This window comes from Alternaria conjuncta, assembly GCF_024043145.1.
Source record: "Alternaria conjuncta strain BMP 0040 chromosome Unknown scaffold_33, whole genome shotgun sequence".
In the NCBI taxonomy this organism is placed as follows: domain Eukaryota; kingdom Fungi; phylum Ascomycota; class Dothideomycetes; order Pleosporales; family Pleosporaceae; genus Alternaria; species Alternaria conjuncta.
Window position 1 is genome coordinate 132,078 of NW_026250122.1, and position 27,591 is coordinate 159,668.

At 52.1% G+C, this 27,591-nt stretch overlaps 7 protein-coding genes across 7 annotated transcripts; 3 read left to right on the plus strand and 4 right to left on the minus strand.

Annotated features, from left to right (window-relative positions):
- Nucleotides 1–1,973: 1,973 nt before the first annotated feature.
- Nucleotides 1,974–2,540, minus strand: J4E85_011339 (uncharacterized protein; the record flags this gene model as incomplete). The annotated part of the gene is made up of 2 exons (XM_051475542.1): nt 1,974–2,200; nt 2,273–2,540. 2 exons carry the CDS (start codon nt 2,538–2,540, stop codon nt 1,974–1,976), a joined length of 495 nt encoding a protein of 164 aa, XP_051320680.1.
- Nucleotides 2,541–4,088: 1,548 nt separating this feature from the next.
- Nucleotides 4,089–5,782, plus strand: J4E85_011340 (uncharacterized protein; the record flags this gene model as incomplete). The annotated part of the gene is made up of 2 exons (XM_051475543.1): nt 4,089–4,161; nt 4,209–5,782. The coding sequence occupies 2 exons, from the start codon at nt 4,089–4,091 to the stop codon at nt 5,780–5,782; spliced, it is 1,647 nt and encodes a 548-aa protein (XP_051320681.1).
- Nucleotides 5,783–6,063: 281 nt separating this feature from the next.
- J4E85_011341 (uncharacterized protein) lies at nt 6,064–7,162 on the minus strand (the record flags this gene model as incomplete). Its single annotated transcript, XM_051475544.1, has 2 exons — nt 6,064–6,788; nt 6,871–7,162. 2 exons carry the CDS (start codon nt 7,160–7,162, stop codon nt 6,064–6,066), a joined length of 1,017 nt encoding a protein of 338 aa, XP_051320682.1.
- A 452-nt stretch (nt 7,163–7,614) lies between these two features.
- J4E85_011342 (uncharacterized protein) lies at nt 7,615–9,211 on the minus strand (the record flags this gene model as incomplete). Its single annotated transcript, XM_051475545.1, has 2 exons — nt 7,615–8,948; nt 9,013–9,211. 2 exons carry the CDS (start codon nt 9,209–9,211, stop codon nt 7,615–7,617), a joined length of 1,533 nt encoding a protein of 510 aa, XP_051320683.1.
- An 11,614-nt stretch (nt 9,212–20,825) lies between these two features.
- J4E85_011343 (uncharacterized protein) lies at nt 20,826–22,190 on the minus strand (the record flags this gene model as incomplete). Its single annotated transcript, XM_051475546.1, has 1 exon — nt 20,826–22,190. The coding sequence occupies one exon, from the start codon at nt 22,188–22,190 to the stop codon at nt 20,826–20,828; it is 1,365 nt and encodes a 454-aa protein (XP_051320684.1).
- A 209-nt stretch (nt 22,191–22,399) lies between these two features.
- On the plus strand, nt 22,400–23,444 carry J4E85_011344 (uncharacterized protein; the record flags this gene model as incomplete). The annotated part of the gene is made up of 3 exons (XM_051475547.1): nt 22,400–22,637; nt 22,683–22,811; nt 22,858–23,444. 3 exons carry the CDS (start codon nt 22,400–22,402, stop codon nt 23,442–23,444), a joined length of 954 nt encoding a protein of 317 aa, XP_051320685.1.
- Nucleotides 23,445–23,979: 535 nt separating this feature from the next.
- On the plus strand, nt 23,980–26,533 carry J4E85_011345 (uncharacterized protein; the record flags this gene model as incomplete). The annotated part of the gene is made up of 2 exons (XM_051475548.1): nt 23,980–26,171; nt 26,509–26,533. The coding sequence occupies 2 exons, from the start codon at nt 23,980–23,982 to the stop codon at nt 26,531–26,533; spliced, it is 2,217 nt and encodes a 738-aa protein (XP_051320686.1).
- Nucleotides 26,534–27,591: the final 1,058 nt, after the last annotated feature.

Below are 27,591 nucleotides of genomic sequence, written 5' to 3' on the forward strand. Positions count from 1 at the left end.
CCATTATTGGTCTCGATCGATTCGCGGACTTGCTTTCCTTCGCTCAAGAAACCTGGGTGTGTTTGACGTGGAACGGATGGTCGAGGAGGAGGCGAAAATGTAGTATGCCTCGTTGGGAAGCGTTGCCGTGCTATTGATGTCGATGTTGGGGTGGCATATCGGTGTATTGACGAATTATTGGTTGTTTGGGGGGTTAATCTCGATCGGTACAATGACCGCGTACTTGTTGCTTCTGTAAAGGCTGAACCGCGTGACCGAGCACTTATAGAAGAGCGAGGTTGTACCGATGATTCTGCTGTCGATGATTCCTCCATAAGACGATGGGAAGACACATCTCTGATACGACATGCCTCATTAGGAGGGAGTGGTAGAGGGGAGCGCGAACGGCGCTGCGTGACCGATAGAGATTGAGAACGACCGGTATCGTCTCGTTCTGGACGCTGAGAGGGGCGGTGTCGTGAGATATGATCACGATCCATATCGTATAGCAGGACAAATGAACCGAGACTCGTGCATCAAAATGAATAAAAAGCTTTCTTGGTGACAGAGAAGTAAGGATCCGGTATCGTCTGTTCAGGATCCCGATGCACAAGGTAGAAGAGAATCAACAAAGTTGCTTTCAAGTAAGGTGCAATAGTAGCACGAGCTCTGTTACTGAGAGCTAAACGTCGATGAGAGTCGACTAACTCAACGCTGACGGGAATCTGGCGACAGAAAAGACTCCGGTTAAGTACTGGAGCGTGGGATCCCCTCGCACCCCCGATCAAACATAGAACCCTGCCATGTTGCACAGGCGAATCAGCCAGGTAGTGTATGGAAGACCAGGCGTCTCCATTGCACTGTCCTCATGCAGCCACCCGTGCCAGATGTCACACTGTCGCAGTCCTGGAACGAGGCGACAAGTAAGAGCGGTGAAGTCTGCTCTTCTCCATTGGTGACCCGTATGCACTGTCCATGGGAGTGATGCGGTCTCTGCACATAGCATGGAGCTGCGGGTCGCCATCGCGATAGTGATCATAGTGCGTGATGACAGGGTGACGGGAACCCGTTATGTGATTGTTGGGGCATGTAGGTATCAGGTTGGTAAAGTAGCGAACCTTGGAAGTGTTTGTGGCTGGAGGCGACCTGCCATGTGACATGTCCCCAGAGTTCGACGGAAACTAACTGCTTAGCGTAGCATGCCAGGCAGGCGTCGCCCTGTCAAGCTGGTACTGGATACTGTGGAAGATTCCAGGGCTCTGGAGCCGGGATCGCCCGGAGAAGCCCCTCAAGACCTGGCAGTGGGGCAAAGACATCGAAGCATGGACGGACTATCTGCCCATTGCAATGGAAACGCGCAGGTACAGGTTTGAGTGAACTACCTATTTTCAACATGCGTTTAGAACTTGCTGCTGTTTGTTGTTCCCTGCGGTAATAGTCACGTAAGCTTAGCTACCTAGGTACCTAAGTAGCATACACTAGGACACAATAACGCGACACTACTAGTTGCAACCCCTCAGAATAACTGCCTAGTCAGTTTGACCTTGGACTCTAATCAGTAAAGTCTTTGAAGCAAGCAAACGCGTATGATTCCCCATTACAGGATGCCTAAAGTCGCGAGCATCGACAACAGCGGGGTCCAGACGCGTCGCGTGTGCCTGCGCCCAGCTTCCAACGGAAGGTGACCGGCCATGCCTTAAGGCCTGGCGATGGCTTGCATACGCGAAGTCAATGTTTCACAGCCTTGTATTGGAAGATCCACACGGGGAGCCGGCATGGCTGGTAAGAAACAGGCTGGAGGGTGTATTCGGCTTGGAGGCTACCCTTTTGAGCCTAGCAACTACCTAGATAGGTCTAGCAGCTTTTGGGGAGCACGTGACTCTAGGAGGAGCGATCCGGATAGTACCTTGTTTTGATACCAAAGGAATTTTACTTTTGTACACATGCTTCCTCTAATTCTTGCTCTACTCTCTCTTCGCTTTCTCTTTCCCGATCTACTCCACATAAAACACCTCCTCCGTTTGACCCCACCACCCAGGTCCTGTCGCACTCCCCTTCGCACCCTTCACAGGGCTCTCCTGCATCTTATCCGTCATCTTCCACCATTTCTGCACGACCTTGTTCTCCGCCATGCGCGCCATGTCTTCGTCGAAGTTTTCGCCAACGTATTTGAAGGACGCAAAGAGCATGGGGCGGGGGAAGAGGTTCATGTATATCGAGTCTGATAGAACACGTTAGTAAACATGGCTTGATCTGATTGACAGGTAGCTCAGGTGAGTAATAAGCAACGTACAGTCCTTGATATTCGAGTCCTTAATCTGCTCCAGCACCTCCGGCCAGACTTCCGCATGGCATTTCTTGTATTCCTGCACACATTCCGGTTTTAGCCAGAGCCACTGGCCTATTCTGCGGGGACCTTGGTCTTTCTTGTCGAGCGCATCCGGGTCTTCTCCGTTCTTGATCGCCATTTCACGGGCTACTTTGCGGCGAGTTTGTTCTTCGTTTGCGAGTCCGCCTGATAGAGCGAGGACGGGGTCCGTGATAGCAGCCCACATTGGCATTGTGGAAGTTGGGCTAGGGCGTTTGGTTGTTGGTGTGACGAGAAGGTGGTTTGGGTATTTGGTGGTTTGGGTGGTGGTGATGTTGTAGCGGGGAAATTGGTAGAGCTATAGCTTTGGAGGGGTAATTGTCCGTCTTAGCTATCTTCTCCCATTGACGGGCCGTCGCGTTTATTTGTGTGAGCGCGTCTTGGTCGGAACATCATGTGCCGAGGGGCAAGGCTTGGTGGAGCTTGTACGGCCCGCCGTGTGTGGCAGTGAACATGTCAGTGTGGGGTACAGAGCTGTACGCCTAATCAGGTATGACGATGTTTTGAAGACGGGTTGTGAGATCAAACGAGGCTCTTGCGGCTCAAGGCTTGGCTGTGAGGCGGAATTGTGGGCAAGGCTGGATGCCTGGCTGATTTGTGGAGAGGAAGTAGATCATGGGATGGAAGCGTGAGTGGAGCTTTGATGGCTGGGTTGTGGCAGTGACGATGGCGCTTGGGGCAGGGACGCTAGAACTTCAACTGTTCGAGGATGGGTGTTCAGAGAGCTGCACCAACGTCCAGAAAACACCATATTCAACCCTCGCAACTAAATCCATGCATCAAAGTACTAGTTTCACGATAAATAGCCCAGCAAGAATGCGGGGGCGAATGCTAGACGATGCAGCGATTGCCGGACTACCTTGAGAGGTGAGTGCGACGGTCGCGACATTACATGTGTCTCCATTAGGACCTACACTGTAACCCATCTTGGTGTTTGGTAAGCTGTAAAGATGATGTATTCCTCCAGCAGGTATTGGAGGTTGAGGTTCACACGAGCTGGACTGTCTCTGAATGTCGCTGTTCGCACTTGCCGTTTTGGCACTCACTTTCCTCCTTTGCCGACGTCCTCTCGATATACTGGTGTCTGATGTCACCCGTCTCTTCTTCCAATGCTTCGAGTCCTGGTGCATTTTAGCTGCCATGTCGAGAAAACATCTACAGACAACAGGCAGGGTCGGTGTCCCATCGGCGGTGTCAAAACAGTCTTTCGCAAGACGAAAGCGGTGAAGATGCTGCGAGAACATTTGGCCGGACTTATGGGTAAGCCCGAAGGTATTCAGATCATTTCAAGGCTTCTTTGAGGTTTACCGTTAGTCGTTGTCGTCTCCGCGTACGGCGTCGTCAGAAGCCATCTTTCACCTCGACGTCGGCGTCGACGCCTCACTCTCTTCTCAATCGCGAATTAAAAGCTGACATCTTCTGCAATACTGAAATTGAAAGTGAAGGAAATCGAGCGTTAGTCAGCCCCTCGCTTGGCGCACTGTTAGAGTCAATATCCGCCTTTACCTGCGTTTGTTTCTCCGCCCACACCAGTCTCACGCTCCCACCTTTGTACGCGCGAACTTCCCATTTCAGTAGCTTCACATCTATTAGCCTCTGCTCCCTCTCCCTCTGAAGTCGGTTTCTATCCATGTCTCTGCCATTCGACCTCGATCCGGCGGCAGTTCTTGCGGGCCTGCGACTGCCTCCGCTACCACTCACTCATCTGCCTTTCGCTCTTCCGACATCATCTGCCGCTGCTATGGCTGGCCAATCCGTATACCCGCCTTCTGGAGGTCAAGAAACTCCTCGCAGCGAAGTAGATCTGGACTTGGGTATGTGACCCCACCATCTAACCCACTCCCACTGACGCAGCGTCCAGCCCTTCAGCTTCAAGAGCTCGAGATCAACACGCTCAAGGACACCGTCGCCAACCAAAAGGATGCGATCGCCGACCACAGGGAAGGATCGAAAGATCTCCGCGAGGCCGTCAAGGACCTTCGCGATGTCATCAAGAATCTTCGGGAGCGCAATGGCGACCTTCAAGAGCTCAACAGCCACCTCTCTGTCAAGAACGCGGCCCACGTCGACCAGCGAGACAAGCTTCAAGAGACCAAGATTGAGCTGGCAGAGCTTCGGGACGATCATGTTGAGCTAATCGACAACAACAAGCGCGAAGAGAGGCGCGTCGATGAGCTGAACGACAAGGTCAAGGAACAAGACGATGTCATCAAGGACCTTCGACAGCAATACTCAAGCTTAAGCACCACCTACCAAAAGCATAGTCTCTATGTATCTCGGGTCTCTGCAGCGTACAAGGCCAAGGACACGGCGTGCCAGGAACTCCAGAACAAGCATAAGGAGCTTCAGGTCACCTACATGACCAAGACCGGCGAGCATAGCGCAGCTATGAACGACCTATCTGCCTCGTATGAAGCTAAGGAATCAGAGCTACAAGAGCTGAAGGACGAGCTGCAAGAGCTTCGCGACTACTACAAGGGCCACGAAGAGCTTGTGGAAGGGCTGACGACTAAGACCAAGCAGCAAGACGGCATTATCAATGGTCTCAAAAGGCACATCGACGCCGTCGATAGCAAGCAGCGTTTCACCATCGTCGAGCTCACTGCCGCAATTAAGGCCAAGGACGAAGCGTTGCAGACACTGAAGGGTGAGCATGAGAAGCTTCAGGTCACCTACGCGACTACGACCAGCGACCATGGCGCTGCTATGAGCCACCTCTCTGCATCATGCAGGGCTATGGAAGAAGAGCTGGAAGAGCTGAAAGAGCTGAAGGATGAGTATGAGGAGTTTCAGGACAGGTACATCGCCGAAACTCACGAGAACTATGTTGCTATCAATGGCCTCCCTGAGGTATACGAGGCCAGAGAAACAGAGCTACGAGAGCTGAGGGACCAGCTGGAGGAGCTTCGCGACCGCTCCAAGGCCGACCATGAGCTGATTACTGATCTCACCTACGAAAACGGGCAGCACGACGAGACTATCGCTACACTGAACGCCAAGGTCAAGGAGCAAGATGATGCTCTCGCCCTGTCGCAGCAGCAAGTACAAGGACGAGATGACACCATCGCGGAGTTGAAGGAGCAACTCGCCGAGGCCAAGAAGAGCGAGGGAGTAGATGCTGATAGTATCGAAGCCATTCAGGAGTACATGCGACAGCTGGAGGAGAAGAAAACCGAGATCGAGGAGCTGCAAGAGCAAGTTCTCGGAGGCGTGTCCGATAAGACGGCGCGCAAGCTTGCCAATAAGCTGATGATCAAACACAAGAAGCGTGGCGAGACTCTTAAGGAAGTGAAGCGGCAGGTAAAGGCAAAGGATGCCTACATTAAGGGCTTGGAGGGACAGGTCTCTAACTTGGAGAGCACGATCCACCGCTTGGACAGCAAGATTGACCACTTGGAGGACGAATACTGGAAGGGTGTGCCTTGGTGTGTTTGAAGATACTCGCAAGAGTAAATGCAGACCGAGACAAGACGACTCGAGATACGAAAAAACTGTAAAATGACTGGTATCAAAATGAGCTATAGAGCCACCGACACATCCATGTGTCCTCCACTGAATGAAGCAAATGAACCCAATAGATACGGCTACCGTTCTCATATCCTGTCTTTCGTGACATTCCGAAAAAACATGAAGGCCGCAAATCCTTCCACTCAAATTCTTCCGCATACTAGTACACTGACGTCGGCTCCACACCGACCCTCACTACCTTCCCATCCCTACAAGGGCTGGTAATCCGTGCTAGTATCTCCAACCCAGCCATACCACAGCGCAACCACCGTATTCGCCGCAACCCAGACACCCGCGTAACCAACAGCACCGACAACATCCGTGCCAATGAGCGTCATACACCGTTGAACGGTACCCGCGAACAAGAAGGCATTCAGAATAACAGTCTGCTGAACAAGCGTCCTCGTCCTCTTACTATAGTTGAAGAGGTTATGCTCAATAGTCTTCGGCAGCGTGGCAGTACTAGGATCGAAAACCTCAACCGGCGTCGCCACCCCACTCCTCTGCGCCGCAAAACTCGGATTAAGCAAAAACGCCTTCGCGGCCCATCCCACCACAATAGTCTTCGCCAAAATAGACACCGGAGACTCATTGTGCGCCGCTTCCAGCGTAGGAATATCGAAGTACTGAACCAAGAACGTGTTCAGGAAACCGCTTGTCTGGCCCGCCCACAGCACGACAATGTACACGGCGATGGCGAGCATGGACGACGAAACCTGCACTTGGATGCTGTTGAGCAGGAAGCGGTTGCGCAGGGGCTCGTTGTTGCGGTGGACGATGGAGCGGGGGCGGAGGAGGTATGTGGGTATGGCGAAGGAGAGGACTTCGATGGTTATGTTGGCGGCGGCGGTGAGGGCGCTGATTTCGTAGTAGGTGGTTAGGAGGTAGGTGAAGGGCGCGTAGGTTAGGACGGTTAGGGCGGAGACGTCGAAGACTGTTGTTCCCATTAATGTTAGCCATACCTCCCATCATATCATATCTATTAGAGGTGGAGGTAAGAGGAAAGCGCGTCTTACAGTCATAGTTAAAATACCACGTCATCCACACAGTAACCCAGCGCATCGCGACGCGCGCCGCCGGCGAGTAAAACGACGTGACATCGTCCTCCTGCGGCACTTTACTCACAGCACCCAACTCCGGACGCAGAAAGTTCGCCGTAAACTCCCACAGCAGCATGTTGATGCCCATGTTCAAGCTGATGAGAATGGGCACGCGCAGCGCCGTCGGGAGACGCGAGCGCGCGGGTGCGCGTTTGGGTGCTGGGACGACATCGGGCGCGGTGCGCTCGATGAGTGCCGGTGGTGCCATTTGTCGCGTTGAGGTTGTGGTTGTGAATAGAGAGAGAGGGTGGTGATGGGAGTGACGGAGAGGTAAAAAAGAAAGTTTGAGGTTGTGCGCGCAGGGCTGGGATGGGGTGGGCGCGATGGCTCCGTGGGGATGAGGGATGGAGCTTGTGTTGGAGCTAGTACGAGATCTTTGTTTTGGACCTGCGTCATTGCGCGACGGGCAAAATAGTGAACCGTGTCCGTGCGCGAGGCAATCTGGACGCATGTTAAGTGATATTTGTACTGCGAAGAGGTGAATGTACTGTTCGGTGATTACATATTTAGCAATGAGGTACCATGCGAAGATCCACGGCCTCATCCGACTCAGAATTGAGGTGGTAGCATACTTCGACATCATCTTAGCGGTGGACTAGATGAATAGAATCTTGGAAGTCTTTCATTAGATCTGCAACCTCGTACCTCCCCATCACCACTCTAAACAAGATACCTAAAATCGCCCATCTGCTTCCTCCCCTCCTCAACACTAACCCCCTCCACAGCAGCCGTCTGCTCCGCAACATCTCCATGCACAACCCACGCATCAGTCCCATCATCCAACCGCTTATTCAACCTCACCAAAATAACCCTGAAAACAAAGCATCCCGCAATCGTAACCCCAAACATCGCCGTAACAACCCCATAGCTGTTCCTGTACCCATTATCCGACATATTCCACACATAACTCCCAGCAATGTTACCGAGCTGCGAGAACGCGTTGATCATGGCGATTGCGACCGCGCGCTTGGCGGGGGGACGCGGGAACGAGGACGAGATCCACGAGTAGAAGACGATGAAGCCGGCGTAGGAGGAGGCTTGTAGGAAAAGGGCGACGTAGCGGCCTGCGGTGTTTGATGTGGCCATTGAGATGACGAAGCCGACGATGCCTAGCATGATCGGGCAGACGATGTGCCAGAAACGCTCTTGCTGTCGATCCGCATGCCAGGCGTTGATGAGCGAGACGACGCAAGCGAAGGCCCACGGCGGCGCGGACATGAGCAGCGTGGTGATGTAGCCGAAACCGAGCGTGCGCGTAAGCGTAGGGAAGAAAGCGTTGAAGCTCAATCCGACCACGTACGCTGTGAACGTGAGCATCATGACATAGATCTTGAGATCCTTGACCGCCATGAAGAAACCCGCGAAAGCAGATTGTTCGGCAGAATCTTCATCTGCTTCGCCGACATCCTCGGTCATGCGCAGGACAGCGACGGCACGCTCTTCTTCGGTGAAACCCTTTGAGTTGTGTGGCAGATCGGGGAGGATGAAGATGGCGGAGATGGCGATGAGCATCGTTGCTGCGCCTTCGATCCAGTACAGCCATCTCCAGGCCCGGTGTCCGAGCGTGCCTTCCATGTTTCCTAGTACCGCGGCGCCGACTAGGGATGAGAAGGCGTTTGAGATCAGGTTGCCACAGAAAAGGATCGCGTTCCGTAGCGTGAGTTCACGGCGCGTGTACCATTTCGACAGGATAAGCAGCGCACCAGGTAGGAAGGCGGCTTCGACGAAGCCGATGAAGAAACGGATTGCGACCATGCCGGCGAAGTTCGTCACGTTGCCAGACAGAGTAGAGATCATGCCCCAGATGAGCATTACAACAGCGATGTAAAGCGATGGACGCGGAATCTTGTTGATGATCATGTTGGACGGGACCTGCATCAGGATATATCCCACGTAAAGAATAGACAGACATGTGCTGTACTGCGTGGGGCTGAGACCGAGGTCTTCTTCCAGACCGCCCAGACGGGCGGCGGCGATGTTGTTGCGGTCGAGATCTAGAGGCACTCGTTAGTAATGGTTCCCTTATCTGCACATGTGGTATGAGAGGGAGTTACTCACAGTTCATGATATAAATCAACACAAAAAGCGAACATCTCGCATCCAACTTCCTCTTCAACTTCTTCTCCACCTCCGCCCTTCTCTCTGGACTCATATTCGCCGCAAGCCCACCAACCTTCGCTGCGTGGTGGTGTTCGGAGATCTGCGCGGCATCGTGGGCGGAGATCTTGTCGTCCGCTGGGTACTGTGTCGACACCATCTTTACCAGAGGTCTTTCCAAACGGTCCCAAATTCCGAGCTGCGTTTCTTTCTCGGATGGATTGGCAGACCGGAGATAAACAGACGTTCAGTCAAAGATCTGGGGTCCCCTCCTTAATATACACAAACCGAAGTCGGCTCCTCCGACTTTGCGGCTTCTCCAGATTTTTGTGGTAACCTTACCCCACTATACGGAGCTTGGCTTGTCTAGCATGCAGGTAGTTCGCCGTCAACCAAATACCGTTGCATCCTCCGCCCGTCACTCCAACTAACTACGGACTGCGTGCATGATGCCCCAGTCATTTGTCGAATTTTTCTGGTGGTAGCTCGTGTGTTCTGATTAGTCTGCGCGCACGACTCATGCAGCGATGGAGGCGATGGAAACCAGCGGCGATATGTGCCTGTGAAAGAAGTCTTTCCCCGCATTAGCTCTTTCCTCCGTCCTGCCTCCGTCCTCCCTCCCTGGTCTCCCTCGCCGTCCATCCAGTCTCATCAGCCAGCCCTCCCGACATTGTTGATTGATTAGTAGGCCGAGCACTTGGCCCGCCATCTTGAACATGACCAAGAGCTCCAAGCACCTGAGGTTGCGCGGGAGGTAGTCTTGAGTCGCGCTGCATACTGCGCCCGGTACTGGCACTCGGCTTCTGGCTGGGGCTTGTTCAGAAGCCGATGGCGACGTCGCGTAAGTAAGTTCGATGGGCAGGATCCGACAGCCGGCCGCGTTAATGCATGCCGAAGCGAAGCGAAAGGAAGGCGCATGCGTCACTCCGACGTGCCAACGAGGGAAGGAACGGCCTGGGGACACGGCAACGCAACGGGACGGCGTTTAGGTTGGGGCTTTTGAGCCGCATGCAAAGCGCAGAATTGAGGTCGCAAGCTGCAGTCGCATGTCGCATGGTAAGAGGAACGCGTCCGAAGAGTCGCGCACTACCTCTCCATTCTTCCACAATGTCGCATACAAATCCCCCACTCGCCACATTCCCTCCACGCACAGCGACGTCCTCCCCAGACCACCCACACCATCCACCCAGCACCGACAAACTGCGGAGACTGGAGACTCCGCTTGCTCCGCTTGCTCCAAGCGGAGAAAGACGCACATCCTCATGTGACGCCGAGCCGCACGTTCACCGCCTTGATCCAACCATCGGCAAACCGCTGGAGATAGCACCGGTTCGTCGTGAGTGCAAGTGTACGTAAATCGCCGCCGAGCAGCTCCGCGGGTGAACTTCGGATCGGAGGTGGTTTTTTGTGGGTCGATTTTTAGGGAGTTTTGCGGGTGGGGGTGAGTAGAAAGACATGGGTAGGTGGGTGATTAGTGAACGTGCTGGTGGTGCTGCTGCCCATGTAGCAGTGAACTTCTGACTTTTGGTTTTCGACGTTTTGGAGGGGTTGGTGAGGTATTGACACAGCTGACACGACCTGATGCGAGACCGGCTGTATTTGTAGTGGAGTGTCGCACGGGGGAAGAGAAGGAACATCGCAAGTTCAAAATCTGGCTTTTTGGACACCCGCCATAACGTGGTGGTGGCGGTATTTTGTATTGCACGTCGACATCAGGGTAGGCTTGCGGCTTTTGAAAAAAAAAAAGGCCAGGACCGACGCAAACCATGGGAGCGTTGTGTAGGGCTTTTGGAGGACACAGCGAAGACACGGAACTCAGCCATAGATCGCTTGCCGCGAGTTTTGAGAAATGGGAAGTCCACGAGTGGAATATGAAGAAAGAAAGGGGCGGCCAGAAGAAGAGCTCTTATACTCGCCAGGGCGACGAGGCTGTCATCTTGTCTGGGTGATAGAGTTTTGTGTAGCACGAAAGTCTTTCGGGTTTGTTGCATGAGAACGCGCTGACTGGAGAAGAGGAAGAACATAGCAAGTTGAGTACTCTGTCTCGAAGAACACAGCAGCACATAGCGCTGGAAGCCTGGTTTTTTATTTGGTCCTACCCAGACAGACAAATGGACATTTGGTCTCGCTCTTTTCAGATCCAGGTTCCACCGCAACTGCGAGCATCCACGACATCAAAGCATACTTTCCGAAGCTGACGAACGCCATGCATACTTTCAAAGCCACTTTTGGAGGACGCGACCAGGCGCAGACATGGCGTTGATTTGTGGCCATTTTAGAAGGTGGAAGTCGAAGAGTTGGATAGGAATGAGAAGGTTGTCGGTCGGAAGAACAGCTTTTATACCCAGCTGAGGGGTGCAGCCACGAAGCTTAAATGTCTTCGATGGAAGTTTTGCTCACAAGTTAGCGAGTCAGGATGCTATCAGAGGGGAGAACCATGTGTCCTCCTTAATCACGTTTTAGATTGGACGCGCATAGCAGATTCAGTCTTACTTTTGCTTACTCCAACATGCAACTTGAACAATTCGTTTTCGGATAACAGGGAGAAGTTGGTGCGAAACATGTGAATGAAGCCAATAGCTTTGAACAGACGGAACGAGGGCACAAACATAGGCGCCCACTCTCATGCTTTTGGAAATTGGAAGCCGGAGTAGTGGATATGAGGGAGAAGGTTCTCAAGCAGAAAGGCTGCTTTTATATCTAGTCAAGCACCCGATCCAGAGTGCTCTCCATGCAGGCCTTTTTTGCGCGTTTTGAACCTCGGTACGCCGAACTGGGGGTAGAAATAATCTGGAAAAGGGATACATGTACGGCTCAGCGCGCTCTTTTGGCCGCACTACATCGTTTGCGGACTGCAATGATGTTTTGACAACACGCTCGCGAAGCTTCCAATCATTCAGTTGACGTCGCGACATTTTTGAAAACGAAGAGGCAGACGCAGAACATTCTCGCGTTCACCGGCGATTTTGATAAAGAGAAGGAAAGAGTGTTTGTGAAATAAATGAAGCTTTGTAAAGGCGAGAAGCTCTTTATGTAGTCGATGCAGAGCTAGGACTAGACTGTATGGGGCTTCGCCCTTGCGCCGACAAGGAGTCAGTAGAGTGGCGGCGGATTTTCCATGATCGTTGGAATATCACGTTTCAGTATTTCGGAATACTCATGACGCCAGAAGCGGGTGGTTTCCGAAGCATGAAGGCTTCGTACTGCTTTTTGGGAGACGCCGGCAGACGCAGGACATGAACACGTAGCGTCTGTGTTTTGGAAATAACAGCGAGAGATGTGTGTTGAAGAAGAGAAGCTTTGCAAGGCCAGAGGCCATTTTATATCTCCTCTGCGGAGCTATGACTAGAACAGTTCGAGTGTTCAGCCATACTGAGGTGCACCATCACGGTCTTCGACCTGGTCGTGGCGCGTTTCCATAGGTAAAGCAGGGATCAAGTTCGTCTCAATCTCTCGCAGGACTCATGCAACGATTCTTGTTGGGTTTTGAAGCATGAAGGCGTCGTCCGGCCTTTTTGAGAGGTACTGGGCAGGCGCAGGACATAAGTGGAGGCTATACCGTTTTGAAAGACAACAAAGAATGTTTGGTCAGAAAAGGAGATCTGCAAGAGCGAGGAGGTACTTATAGAGCTAACACGACTAACACACTTCAGCGTAGCCTCTTAGCGACGCCGCAAATATTCAGGAAAGATGCCAGCAAGTTCTCATGTGACAAGGGTGTTGCCTTTTCGTTCTCTCCCCCAAAGTCTCATGCGACATAATCTATGCGCTTTGCAGCATTATAATGCTACAGACCATTTTAGAAAGACGCTGGAAAGGGGCAGGTCACGTGATAAAGTCCTTTTGATTTTGATGAAAACAACGAGTAATCGATGTGAGAGTAGGGAAGCTTTGTCGGGCTGGAGAAGCTTATAAAGCATCTTCATCATCTAAACTCGACAGCATATTCCGCGGAAAGCACAGTCATTGAAGTCCGAGCAGGCGGCCAGAAAGTCTCATCGCTCACTGTTCCGCTATTTTTCTGGTGGCTTTTGACGTTCTCGCTGGACATACTCATACACGAGCGGTGGAACCCTTTGGAAACATGATGAAACCGTCGAATGCCTCTTGTTCTCAACACAGCCAGTCGCGCACATGCAGCGGGGCGTTGACCTTTTTGGTATTTTGCAGAAGAGGAGTGCAGTAGAAAGCCAGGAGACAAAACCCCGGAAGGCTTTATAGGCATCTAAGATATGGACTGCCTCTTCGAAAAGCTTAGCCAGACACACATGTATGCTCTTGCGGTTGCTTTCACGAAGCAGGTTGACGAGGAAAAAGCGAAAGGACGAAGTTTGGAGAGCATGGCTGCAGCAGCATGGCGATGATTTGGGTCCTTTTCGGATCCCAGCGCGCCCACAGACATCAGAAAGGGCCGAACTATTTTTGGTTCTTGGAAAATATGAGAGTGTTGTAAGAAGCCAGAAGCCAAAGCCACGAAACGGAGACTTTATATGCATTCCACACCTTAAGCTAGTGCTGTTTCAACTCCAGCTCAGCCGGCCTCACATGAGGAGGTTGTTTCTCGCCTTTGGTCGTGCAGAAAGCTGAGAGGCAAGTGGAAAGATGCATATTCTCAGACGCCAGGTCTTCCGCAGCATGACAAAGCCAGCTCATGTTTTCGATCTTTCGATCTCTACGCGCCCACGGGTATGGCTGTGCTTCCCAGGCTTTTCGGTATTTTGATGAAATGAGAATGTTGTAGGAGGTGATGTGTTGCGGCGCGCAACGCAGGAAGCATAAGCCATTTTTTCTTCCTCTTTGGTATCGCACTTCGACCGCGAGAAGCGAACATAAGGAAGTGAGACTCTACTTTGGATATCTGGTGATGGCTTTCGACAGTCTGGGACTCTATTACTATTAAAAAGCTACTCGACTGTTTTTTGTGGTAGATCTCGGCTCGACCTGGCACACACATTGTGTGCTTCCTATCATGGTTCGGTATTTTGTTGAAGTAGGGATGTTGTAGGAATGCAAGTTTCGAAGAGCGCGCGGCTTCAATTTATATGTGGACCTTGAGTGGATTTTTTGTTGGGTTTTGGAGTAAGGGGTAAACATGAATATTTTTGCTTTCTCTTTTGGTGTTCAGTGCTAACTGTCGAGAGCCCAGGACTGCCACTCCATGATGACGATAGTTTTGATGTTTTTCTTGAGAGTCTAGCTCGGCCAGAGCCACATGCGATGCTTCTTTGCACTTTTGGTATAAAAAGATTAGAAGGTGTTATAGCAGTAAAAGTCCGAGACCACCGCGTCTCAGAACCATTCGAAGTACGCAACCACGTTTTGATCGTTACTCAGGTGCACATAAGAGGCAGCGTAATTGTTTTGGTAGTTCGCAACGGAAGCGCGAAGTAGGGGGGTAAGAGTCGAGAGACGCAGACTTCGACACCATGAAGATGAGGTCAGGCTCTTTTCTTTGGATTTCGGCTCGGCTGGCCACACACCTGCACGTACACAGTTACTGTTTTAGTATTCGAGGGCTTAACGATGTTTCAGGAGGATAACAGGTAAGGAGCCTAGGTTTTATAGCATATAGCAAGCGCTTTCTTCTTTTCGCGTGTAGTGGAGCCCCCGCTCGTATATCGACGAAGCCTTTGTTGTTTTGAAGATCGCGTATGTAGCGGGAAGATAAATGTTAAGTGGGCAAGTTCCAGAACATAGCTACAGTGTGTCTGTTCTTTGTTTTCGTTTCTCAGCTCGACCAGACACACATAGAGTGCTTCCGTTATGATTTCGGTACTGGAAATTCTGGAGTAGCAGTGATAGCGCGAACTCCACAAGGCCGAAGCATGGAAACCCATTGAAGAACTTTTGATCTCAGGCCGCGCGCACATGGACAGATGGCGTTCAAGTTTTGGTAAAGCTTCTTTAGAGAAGAGCGGAATGTGGTAAGAGTGGGAGAGACTGAAACTCCAGGAACATGTACACTACATATCGCGCTTTAGTTCATAGGACGGCCCGGACGCACACATAAAGCTGTGTTGATTTGTTTTGAAGAGTTGGAGAGTGGAATATGAGTGTTTTGCAAGAAGGCAGGCCAAAAATCGCGAGCCGAAGAATCTCGAAGCATACCATCATCCAAAATACTTTTTGGTGGTGCCAGCCAGCTGCACATATGTCCAGCCAGTTGTACTTTTGGTGGTCCGCAAAGACAAGCGTGCGATAAGAGAAGAAAAGAGGGAGCGTGGACCATGAAGACTGTCTTCAGGACTTTTTCCGAAAGCTCGACGATCCCAGTCGTCATGCATCTTTTGTAATAGTGTTTTTGTTACATCGTGAATATAAGTGTGTTGTAAGGGAAGGAGAGTCGGAGCGACCGAGACTGGGGAAACATACGGCTTTCTTCAGTACTTTTCTGTATCTTGACCAACGCGTCCACATTTGGTACTCTTTCGTCGTTTTTGGATGGTTGGAAAGCGGTTTTATTCTAAGAGAGTAAAAAAGGGTAAGATCCCGGAAGCATGGCGTTGATTTGGTTGGCTTTTGTTCCTTCTTAACAGACCCGCGCATGGGCAAATGATGATTAGGTTTTGTTGATTTAGAAAGGCGAGTGTATTGTAGAAGTATAGAACGAGGAGAGCTCAAGCCTCCAGAAGCATCAAAGGAGAGCTTCATTGTTTCTAGTAGCAAATTCCGGTTCCGCCGACCGCACACATCGTAAGCCCGTGTCGCCTATTTTGTAGTTCGCACGGGCGAGTGTAATGGATGAGAACAGGAGCTGGCGAGCCCAGAGCCCCAGAGCCCCAGAAGCATGGCGATGTTAAAAATGTACTTTAGATAGCAGGTCTCTACCCAGATGCTCACGCACATCAGACTACCTTTCAGTGTTTTTAGTAATTCGCAAAGGCGGGTGGAATGTAGAAAGACAGAAGCCAGCGAGCCCAGCAACTCAGGAACATGAAGTTCCAGAATCATCTTTTCTGGTAGCAGATTTCAGACCAGAAAACCTGGCTTATGTAGCCTTGATGATGCGATGTTGTGTTTTCTGGAACCTTGGAGATGCAGTAAAGGAACGGGGGTTGCGAGCTCTCAGATCCATGGTTTTGTTGTGCTAGTCTTTGTTTGTAGCCTGAAATCTCAGCACAGCCAGACTCAGCCATGTGTTGCTCATGATCGGTTTTCTTGTCCGAAGAAAGGTGAATATGTAGTACACGGGAGGAGATTAACCGCTGTTGAAAAATCGAAAGCTCATGAGCATGATTACGTTGATCTATCTCTTTTTGTGAAAGAGTCCAACCCAGCAGACGGCAGACATACCAGAACGACGTCATATTTTAGAGTTTGAAAAGCCGAGAAAGTCGCAGAAAGATAAATTCGAGAGCCGAGAGAGTCCAGCAGCACATGGGGCAGTTTCAAGTAGTCGCCTTAGTCTCAGCCCAGCCTCTCACACATTGATGATCGACCCCAGTCTTTTAGTATCGACAATGTAGTAGCGACGCAGGAATTTGAGAGCTGCGCAAATTTGAGTTTCCAGGAGCATAGAAACGGGGACTGCTCTTTTTTAAACCACGGAGCCGGTACCGAACCCCAACCGGAGGAGACATAGAATAATATCTAGGACGTTTTGATACTCGCTGGGTAGAGAGAGGCTATGGAAGGATGGAAGTGAGAGAGGAGAAGACTCCAGAAGCATGACCACAATCGTGGACTAGTTTGTTCTTGCGCAGGTATAATTCCAGCTCAGCGCAGGGAAACACATTGCGTGTCTAAGCTTTTCTTTTTGGTATTTCTCAAAGCGAGAGGAGGTAAGGAATCAGGAAATCAGGAGAGCGCGAGATTCTCCGAGCATCAAGTAGTTCTTGGTTTTGTTTTGGTATAAACGCTATCTCAGCGAAGACCATGGGCATCTAACGATCAAGTTTTGGTGTTGCCCCAGCTGCCAGAGGTTGCAGGGGAGGGACATGCCAGCGTGGTGCACGCGTTTTATATGTCGAAATCTTAGCAGAAAGGTTGGGACTAGATGAAGGCCAGAGAGCGATCTCCATAGGTCGACCGCGGCTTGGTTTTAGGACCTTTCCATTTGCGAGACGAGGCGAGATTTCCATGAGAGAAAGAGGACGATCTTCTCTCTTCATACAGGAGAGCGGCACTGATTTTGGTAGAGTGAGTCGATGGCGAAGTCCAGAGACATACCACGGTGATGTACTTATTTTGAGTCAGAGGAAATTGTCATCCGACGTCTACGTAGTCGTTTCAAAGGCTCAGGAGACAAGGCAAAACATTTTGACCTAGAAGATGCATTCCGAGAAAGAGACGAGAAAGAAGCACATGCGCTGATTCGACACAAGATTTGGAGAAGCTCACAAGAAGTGTAGATGAGGAACAAGCCAGGAAGCCGGCGAAGGAAGAGCGTTTATATGCTGTTTGAACAGCTCAGCAGAAAAGGCCAGCCGTCATGAATGGTTCTGTGTGTGACTTTTGGAGGAAAAGAAGAGGGCAGCCAGCATGAAAACCGGGGCTGTCCGTTTTGGAAAAATTGACCCGCAGCGTTGATGAGGAAAGAAGAAGGCCGATGGCCAAAGAACAGCTTTTATAAATCTATCAAAATGCCCAGCGGAGACAGACAGATCATACGTTTGCCGATGTTGTGTTTTTGGAGGGACAAAAGAAGACAGCAGCCAACATGTTAAGCAGTCGCAGAAATTTTGGAAAAGCTCACAAAGAGCGTGAATGAGGAAAGACCAAGCAAGCCGGCAGAAGAAGAGCTTTTATACACCTCTCGCACAGCTCAGCGCCGGAGACAGGCAGATCATAGAAAGCATTTCATGTCGTTTCGGTATGTGGCAAACACCACGTCCTCTCCCGCCATGTTCTTGTCGTATGTTGCATTTTAAGAGTACATCGGTGGCTTTTTGACAAGGCCACAGCAGACAGCACCAGACTCATATCGTGTTTGCCTGTTCTTTTTGAACATCCCGTACATGCTCAGCGGTTTATGTGAAAGAATTGACCCCGCAGAAGAAGACATGGCGCGATTTTCAGCGAATTTAGAAAAGCCACGCCGGCACAGACATGGCGCATTCTGCTCTTTGTTTTGGTAAAGCACCCAGAAGGATGTGGATTGAAGGAGGGAAGCAGAGGTATCGAGGTAGGACTTTTATACCCGCCTCTTTCAACGTGCTCATGATGTACATAGTCGGCGGTTTTTGAAACATGGCAAGTTTTCCTAGGATTTTTAGATGAAAGGCGTCGTCTCGCGAGCAAAGACATGAGATATCTGTTGTGTTTTTTTGAAAAAAGTCTCGCCGGCGCAGGCATGATTTCTTGCTGTCCCAGTTTTGGTGAAACTATCCAAGAGGTGTGTTGTGAAGGAGAGAAGCAGAGGCGACAACATGAGACCTTTATACCCGCCCCTCTCGAGATGCTCATCAAGTCTTCCTGTTCGGATTTTCGAACATGTAACGAAGCGTTTGCGCATTATGTATAGAAGGCGCCGTCTCTCAGACAAAGACATGTAGAGCTTCAACAGCTAGTTTTGGAAAAGGTCTTGCCGGCGCAGACATGTTGACAGCTCCAGTCTTTTGGTAAAACATCTAGAAGGATGTGTGTTGAAGGAAGGAACCTTGGAAGGAAGGAAGCAGCGGCCGGGTGAGACTTTTATTCCCGCTCTCTAAACATCCGCGCTTGCGCAGCCAGTTCTCATCATCTTCTCTGGATTGGTATTCGAGAGCCAGAATCATGTGTCATACGTAATCTTGATTTGAGACGCGTAAAGCCAGCCATGGCTCAAATATCTTCCTGTTTTGAAGAGGTAGGTTTTCGTCGACGGAGAGGCAGACATTTGTGGTTTGTCTTCTGATTTGTGGGAGGAGACATCATTCACATGGCTGCTGGTTTGAGTATTTGGGAACGTCCCTCAGGCACAGAAACATAAGTTGGTAGAAGTAACTTTTTAGAAGGGCGAAGCCAGCCATGATTGGTATACTGGGTGCTTTCGATGGCGTGATATTCCGTATCAAGAACTGGGAGGCAGGGATGTAAGATAAGCGCGAAGGAGTGCGGAGGGAGACATTGTCTGTCCCTGACCGTTTTTGAGTAGTTTGCGGAAAATCTCAGATCCAGAAACATGCGTATGCGGGTCTGATGTTTTGAAAAGGCGAAACCAGCCATGGGTTGGCTTTCTATGTTTTTGGACGATAGCGGAGGAAGAAGGAGAAGCAACCGGTATGCTGTTTAAACATGCTGAATCCAGAGGAGACATCACAGACCGCGATATGGTATTATGAGTAGTCGGCGGAGACACTCAGTCCCAGAACCATGGGCTTGAGTGATCGAGTTTTGAGAAGCGCAAAGCCAGCCATGAAAGACGTTTCTGAGGCTTTTGGGAGTACCAGATTGGAAAGAAGAAGCAACAGTCATGAAGCCTGCTGTAGCACTTTTCCAGAAGAAACATGGTTGTACCCACCTAGCTCTTTTAGGTAATAGGAAAACGGCGGGAACAGCGGGAGACATCCAACATCCGGTTGTTGTTTTATGGATTGGGTGCTGGAGGGACGAGCCAGCCATCACCGGCGGCGATTTTCTTTTTAATAAGACCGGAAGTCGAGGGAAGAGAGACATGGAAGATAAGTGGTTGGAATTCGGTAGGCAGACATTTTGAGTCGATTTGCCCTTTTTGAGTCGCCAGCCAGAAGAAAGCAGCGGACATTTCCAGACCTTGAGGCGCATTCCAGTAAAAGGGTGCTCAGCGGAACAGACATGCGGGGCGATTCCCGGAGTTTTGGGTACTCGGAGAGTTGGGGAAGAGGCGGAAAGAACGCCAGCCATGGACGCATCGGATTATGGTTTTAGAGAGATGCTCGACGAACAAGCCATACTACGTTTTTGTACCATTTTCGGTATTCCAAGTAGTAGTCGAAGAGGCGAGGAAGAAACCAGTCATTACAATAGAACCAGAGTCATTTTAGAAGAAGTGCTCGACGAACGCGCCATACCGCGAACACCGAGTTGTTTTTAATATTCCGAGAGATATTCGAAGAAGCGGGAAAGACGGACGACATAAGGCGCTGTCCTATAGCTTTTGGAAGAGGTGCTCGCCAGCCGCACCATCCACATCCTTATCTTATCTTTTGATAATTCCTCAAGCTGGCGAAGAGGCGAGGAGAACGCCAGTCATGACAGTATCCTCTGGCAATTTTCGAAGGAGTCCTCGACGAATGCTACATCGGTATCTTCCCCGTGTGTTTTGAGAAACCCGAGTTGCCGACGAGAGACAGGAAGAGCACCAGTCATACCCAGTGGTAGATGTAGCTTTGGAAGAAGTGCTCGACGAGCGCACATGTACATCTTGATATGCTATTTTGGTATTTTGAAAGTAGGAGTAGGGTCGTAGTCGTACTCGGCGGAGAGGCGGGAAGGACGGCGGACATCTAGAAGAGGAAACGATGTTTTGGAAGAAGTGCTCGACGGAGGAGTCATTCCATTGTTCCTTTTGTAGTTTTGGAGGACAGACGACGTAGTAGGGTAGTAGTCGAAGGAAGAGGAACCGAGGGAAGACATGACCGGAAACGTGTGTGGTTTTTGGAAAAGTGCCCGAAGGACGAGACATGGGGGTTCAGGCCAGAATTTTGGAATTTTGGAAATAAGAAGTAAGATGATGAAGAAAGGAGTGAGGACAGCTGAGCGAGGTTTAGATACGCCTCAGAAAGACGAGACGGAGCAAAATTCATCACATGGTCACATGCGCAAAGCGTCCAATCCGCACCCACGCAAACCAAATCCATTTCATTCGCACCCCACTAATGAACCATAGTCTCCAACGTCCCAACCGGCCTCTCAACAATATCAATACACCCATCCACAATACTCTTCCTCGCCGGCTCACTACTAACATTCTGTCCACCCAGATACAGCAACCAAACCAGTCTCCCCACCCTCTCATCCTTGACCTCACCCAACCAACTGCTCTTCCCCATAGTCTCCTGCTTATCCCCCTTTTGTACAAGCGGCTGGTACAGCGCACCCAGACTACCGCTCTTATCCCTCGTCAGAATAATGACAGAGCCCTTAGGCGCCTTACCCTTGCCCTGGAACAAGTTGCGGAACTCTTTCATCGCAACACCGAAAGATTCGTCTTGGAATTCCCCTTCCTCGACAGGCTTGGGTAGGGATATGGACTTGTTTTCTGCAGCTTGTTGGCGGAGGAGCTCGGCTTGCTTGCGTCGGACTTCGTCGGTGCGCGAGGCGATGCCGCGCATCCAGCCGTCTTGGAGGTGCTTGAAATCTGTGCCGCGGCAGGGGACGACACGGAAGGCCATGTCGACGCCTGCAGTGCCATCCTTAGCCAGTATCGACTCCCAGATCTTGTTGCTCTTCTCGGGGTCGAGGAGGGCTTCGCGGAGGTCTTTCTTTTCGTTGGGGATGAGGGCCGAGGCGGTGGGGTTTACGGTGTTGATGAGGTGGTTTTGGAGGGTGGATAGGTGGGCGGTCTTGACGTAGAGGCCTACGACGTAGACTTGGACGCGCAGGAAGGAGACTTTGCGGATGCCTAGACCAAGCAATGTGTATTCTGCGTCGCTGGTGATGGCTTCGGAGCCGGCGGTGTCGGTGGGGAGGCGGATGGTGCGCGGGAAGTAGGGGACGTAGGAGGTGCCTGTCTCGACGAGCTCGATGGCGTCAGGATCGGATGCTTGGGGGTTGTCGGTGTCACCTGTTGTAGCAATCACCTTGTCGCCGGCTGCGATAACGACCTTCTTGCCCTGGAACTCCTCTGCTGCTTTGCGCGGTGCGTCGCACTTGGTGGGCGGGCCCATGATCATGTCGAATATGCCGCGACTTGGCTTCTCATCTTTCTCCCCGGGCGGCGGCACATCCCATAACCGGACGAGGAAGATGGGGGCGATCATGGAGAGCGCAGCACCGAGAGCCAGCCAATTCCGCCTCTTTATCAACTGCGCACGGCGCATGGCCTCGGCGCGGTGTACGGAGACGAAGTCTTCATCTGGGCGAGGGACCTTGGGACGGGCGCCCTGCTTGAGAATGGCGTCGAAGTCTGCTCTGCTGGAGCGCGAGCCCTGTCGGAATTGGGGTTTGGAGCGAAGGGGTGCGGGTGTGTTGAGGCAGCGGAATATGGGCCGTCGCGCGGCAAATCGTATGGAGTTCATGGTGGCTGCATTGGCTGGGGTAAGTCACGATGGGCGGATTGAGACTTGCAATGCGGAGGAGCAGCTCGGACCATGTCTCGATGATGTCGTCGCCGGCCCGGAAGCGAGCACCTTAGCGCGGCTTTCACCGAGGCGCGTCGCGTCAGCCCTACGCGGTAATTCTGCGATAGATCGAGTCTACCCCACGCCTCAGTCACTTACCACACACGATGCCTCCACGAAGATCACGTCAGGTGGCAACTCAAGCATCCTCGCCAGTGCCAATACAGTCACAACGACGGAGGCGAGATGACACCCCCGAAGATGAAGATATCGACATGGAGGACGCTATCAGAGAGGCGCAGGGCAGCGGCAGCGTTGATCAGCTAGCAAAGGGACTGGTGCGCTATGCCTTGTCGTGTGAGCATTCACGGAAGCCAATAAAGCGCGCCGACATCAACGAGAAGGGTGAGTATATTGGAGTTCTATATGACTCGAGACTAACAGTTGCAGTCCTGGGCTCCTATACTCGCCTGTTCAAGGACGTCTTTTCACAAGCGAACAGCCAGCTCATGGACGTCTTTGGGATGCAGTTCGTCGAGCTGCCGAAAGCGGACAAGGTCACGCTGCGACAGAAGCGCGGTATGTATCCTGTCTTACTATGATGTGTGTGATCTAACATGTCCAGCGGCCGCCGGCTCGGAATCCCAAAGCAAGTCGACCGGCATATGGGTCCTCCAGACTACCCTACCCGAGCAGTACCGCATACCAGACATCATCGGCCCCTCGCGACCATTAGCAGCCGACTCGGAAGAGATAAATCGAGAAGACTCGTACGTCGGGCTGTACACAATGGCTATCGCCCTCATCATTGTATCCGGCGGTATAATCCCAGAAGGCAAGCTAGACCGTGCTCTCAGGCGCATGAACGCAGACCAGACGACGCCTGTTGGTACCAAAGACAAGACGCTTGCGAACATGGTCAAAGACGGGTATATTGTCAAGATCAAAGAGACACCGGGCGGGGGCGAGGAGACGATCGACTACATAGTCGGGCCTCGCGGCAAGGTCGAGGTTGGACGAGAGGGCGTCGCGCAGTTTATACGGATGATGTTTGGGGAAAGTGAGGACGTGGAGGAGCTGGAGAAGAAGTTGCAGCGGACACTGCAGGTGGCGGACGCCCTCAGTGACAGTGCGCCGGTCGAGGCGACTCAAGGTGCATCGCAGGCGGCAGGGCGCAAACGCGGGCGGCCGAGGAACGACGACGACGAGTAGTCTTTTGGATGATATATGGATAGAGACGCCTATGATACCCTATGTAGTTATGTCATGCTCTTTACTGGGACAAACGTCATGTTGAGTGATGCTAGCTCGGAGCTCCCCTCAAGGGACCCAGTTGTCGAGTTGCATCATCGGCGGCAAGCGCCAAAGAGCTGCGGGCAGCCGTCACAACAAAGACACGAAGACCCGCGGCGAGGAAGGCGATAATGAGGCACATGTAGTGGCTTGCCATTTGTCAGCGTCACGAGGGACGTCGCGCTGGTAGGTGTGCGGTAATAGGTGGCAGGCGCAGTGGTAGCAGGCGGTCGAGCAATGCCTGCATGCTGTCAAGGCTCACGCAGCTTCGCCCGCCCCTCAAGCGCTTCTGCGCGCCAAGCTGATTGAAACGGCTCTATTTTCCACACCACCCGCCCTTTCTCCTCTCGCTCGCCTCGAATCTGCTCGCTCTTGTGTCCTCGACATTCCCTCCATCCCCTCCATCCCCTCTATCCCGCCCCGACATGCCCGCTTAGGAAGACCGCCAGCCACAATGAGCAGCATCGACTCCCTCCTCAACCCCGACGCCGGCCTGCAGCGCCGCCCGTCTGCCTCCACCACGACCGAAGACGCTGCCGATGCCCTGACGACGCTGGCGACGCTGGGCAGTGGCCAGCAGTTCGTGCCCGCCCCGACGCGCGAGCTGCCCTCGCCCACGGCCTCGTCCCACGCGCCGCGACGCACCAGCAGCTTCGGCTCCCACCACGCGCCCGTCGAGCCATCGCCACCCCTCGACGAGCCCCAGGTGCACTCGCCGACGCTGGAGCACTATCACCATGGCTCCAATTCGCCCGAGGAGCAGAAGCGCCGCCAGTCGCTGCTGTCGAGAACCTCGCCCGCCCCAGTGCTCGCGCCAATACAAAATTTGTCCTCGGCCCTGCAAGAGCAGACTCAGGACGCCCCCATTGGCCAGGACGTGTCGCAGGTACTTACATCGGACGACGGCGAACGAGACAGCACACAGAACCGCGAACCTGCATTCACGCGCGACGAGCCCACCACCTCCCAGATCCGAGAGCCCGCAGCCAGCACCCTCCAGCCTGATTCACACAATGGAAACGCTACTCTGCCTTCGCCTCAGCCTTTCATCAAGGACGAGCCCTCTGGAACACCGCGCGAACACACACCTGCAATCACCGCCTCCCAGACTGAGCGACAGAGTTCCGTGACGGGCGAGAACATGGACGCCGACACACTCAAGGCGCTCGAGATCGCCAAGCAGAGCGACCTTGGACTGCGGAGACGGAACCAGAGCGCGGCAGAGAGCGCACCATCACCAGTCGAGTCCAAGCCAGCACCTGCCCCGACCAAGAAGCGACCAGCGCCATCGTCCGCCTCCGCCATCAAGAAGAAGGGCACCGCGAAGACGTCCAAGCCGAGTAAGAAGCGCAAGGTCGAGACGGAAGATGGCGCGCGCTCCGTTACGCCTACCTCGCGGATACCCAAGTCGGCGGGCAGCAGGGCGATGAAGAAAGGCTCGCACGCCGGCACACCTGTCCCTGGATCCTCGCCCGCCCCAGGTCACGAACACGCCACCGACGACGACGGCGAATCATCCGAAGACCACAACCTCTACTGCATATGCAAGAAGCCCGACAACCACAAATGGATGATTGGATGCGATGGCGGATGCGACGACTGGTTCCATGGCGACTGCGTAAACATGAGGCAGGTGGACGAGGAACTGGTCGACAAGTTCATATGTCCGCAATGCGAGGAGAACGGCAAGGGCAACACAACATGGAAGCCAATGTGCAGGCGGGACGGTTGTCGGAAACCTGCGCGACTCAACCACGGCAGGGAGAGCAAGTACTGCTCGGATGACTGCGGAGTTCTCTTCATGCAAGAACAACTAAAACGGACAGCAGGTGCCAAGGGCGCCAACGGGACGAAGGAAAAGTCCAAGAAGAAGAAGAAGCCTGCGGAGAGTGAAGGCGCAGAGGAAGAAGAACCGACACCACTCGGAGGCACACTACGAGCCAAGGACCTCAAAGCCCTCGTCGACGCATCGCCAAATATCCAAGCCTTCAAGAACCTCGGAACCGGCGTCCTCACACCCCCACAAACCGCCTCCCCATCGCGCGCTACGTTCCCCTCCAACGGCGAAGACCTCGCTCTCACCGCCGGTGAGATCGAACGTCTAACCGCCCTACACAAAGAGAAGACACAGCTAAAAGACCGCCTCGAAGTCCTCAAAGACCGCGAGAAGTTCGTCAGCATGGCCAAAGAACAAGCTGTCCGCCTCGCCGACCGCGAGAAAGTCAAAGCGAAAGACTTCTGCGGCTACGACTCGCGGCTCTCCTGGTCCGACGCTGAATTCCTCCTCTGGCGCAACAGCAAACACGGTCGTGCTGCCTTCCACCACTCTACCCTCAATCCCACCCCAGAACAGATCTCCTCCACGCCCACGCCCGCGACGAACGGCACCGACGCAATGGACATTGATGTCGATGACAAGGAAACCGCGTGCCTCAAGAAGCGCTGCCAGAAACATCCCCAATGGCAGAAGTTGAATCTGCAAGATGCACGCTTTGAAGAACTGGAGGTTGTGGAGGCGATTAAAGAGTGCGAGAAAGATGAGCGCAGTGTGAGGGACAGGGCGAGGCGGAGGGGCGCAAAAGATGGGCTGGCAAAGGAATTGACGGCTGGTGAGGATGGGAGTAAAGTCGAGAGGAATAGGGAGGGGTGGGTTGAGGTTGTTGCGTCATGACAGCACTCTCGGCTTCATAAAGGATAGCCACTTGTGGCTTTGTGTTGAAAGGATGAAGAAAAAGCTTGGATAAAAGGCATTGGATATATACCCCCATTCCTTTGGACGCGTTACCTACCGCGTACACTCTGAGTATTTGGGCGTTACTGGGCTACGGAAAATAAGCGATATATGCTGCTGTCTTTGGAGCTATATGCTAGGATAGCGGGTTTTCATCTTCTTTGCCGGTCTTGTTATGAGAGGCTTGGGTATGTGCAAGGATATAGTGAGTTAGTATGGTTTAATGACTATTTTACCTTCTATCCTACGCAGTTCTGTCCTGTTCTTGTGTGAGTGAGGGGTGTTTTGGAGGGCGTGAGGTGGCTGGGATGAGGGGAGTTGGAGTGGAGGGGTGGTGATATGGGCCGGTGGCGGCGTATAAATACCTCGCTCGTTGCCTTTCTTCCTTGCTTTCTACATCACACTTCCATTTCTCATTTCCAAAATAGACTCCCATCCATGTAATGGCGCTGTCCAAAAACCAATGACATCGGGGTCATGTTCTTCCCTTCGCTCCTCCTGAGTCTTTCCAAAAACTTCACTTCAACAACTCTATGGTGTCGTGGCAGTACTCCCGCGCATTACTGCAGTACGACGTTTTCTTCAAAATCACGCAGTTCAGACTTGTATGAGCGGCGGAGCTGGAGTTGGGATATAAAAACTACTTTTTGGCTCCTGGACGTTGACTTCTACACAAACATTTCAGTCTTCGCTTTTTCAAAACTTCTGTGGACTCCAGAGCATGGAAAGTCCGAAAAAAAAGGGGCGTCACTGTTATGAGACTGATCTTCCGCCTTCTCCTTAAAAACTATTCCTACGTCCGCATGTCTGCCTTCGCTGTTTCAAAATTAGAAACAAGATGATTGATGGAGATCGAAAACCGAGATCTGGTCAAACATGGGGCCGCTGTCAATCCTCCTTCCAGGCATAAAAATCGTCCTCCTGCTGACTGGAGTGTGACTTCTTACATCTACATTCTGTTCTTTACTTTTCCAAAAGAACCACATATCCGACCTATGGAGATCAAAACTCGAAGGCCTGCCACTTACGTGACGTTGCCTTCCTTCCCTCCTTTCTGCATACAAAGAACCTCTCCCGGATTAACCATCCACTTCTAAACACAGATCCGAATCTGCGTTTTATCTAAAACTACCATGCAGATTGCGATGGAGATCAAAAACCCTGCAATACACGCTCATGGTGTGACAGCTTGCCGTCCTCCGAGTCGACTATAAATTCATTCACAAAGAGCCTATGTCTGTTTTCTCTCTAACGTTACAGTCTTCACTTCCCAAAACCCGTACTAATGAGTTCCATGGGAGTTCGAAAAATGTATGGAGATCGTACATGTTGTGC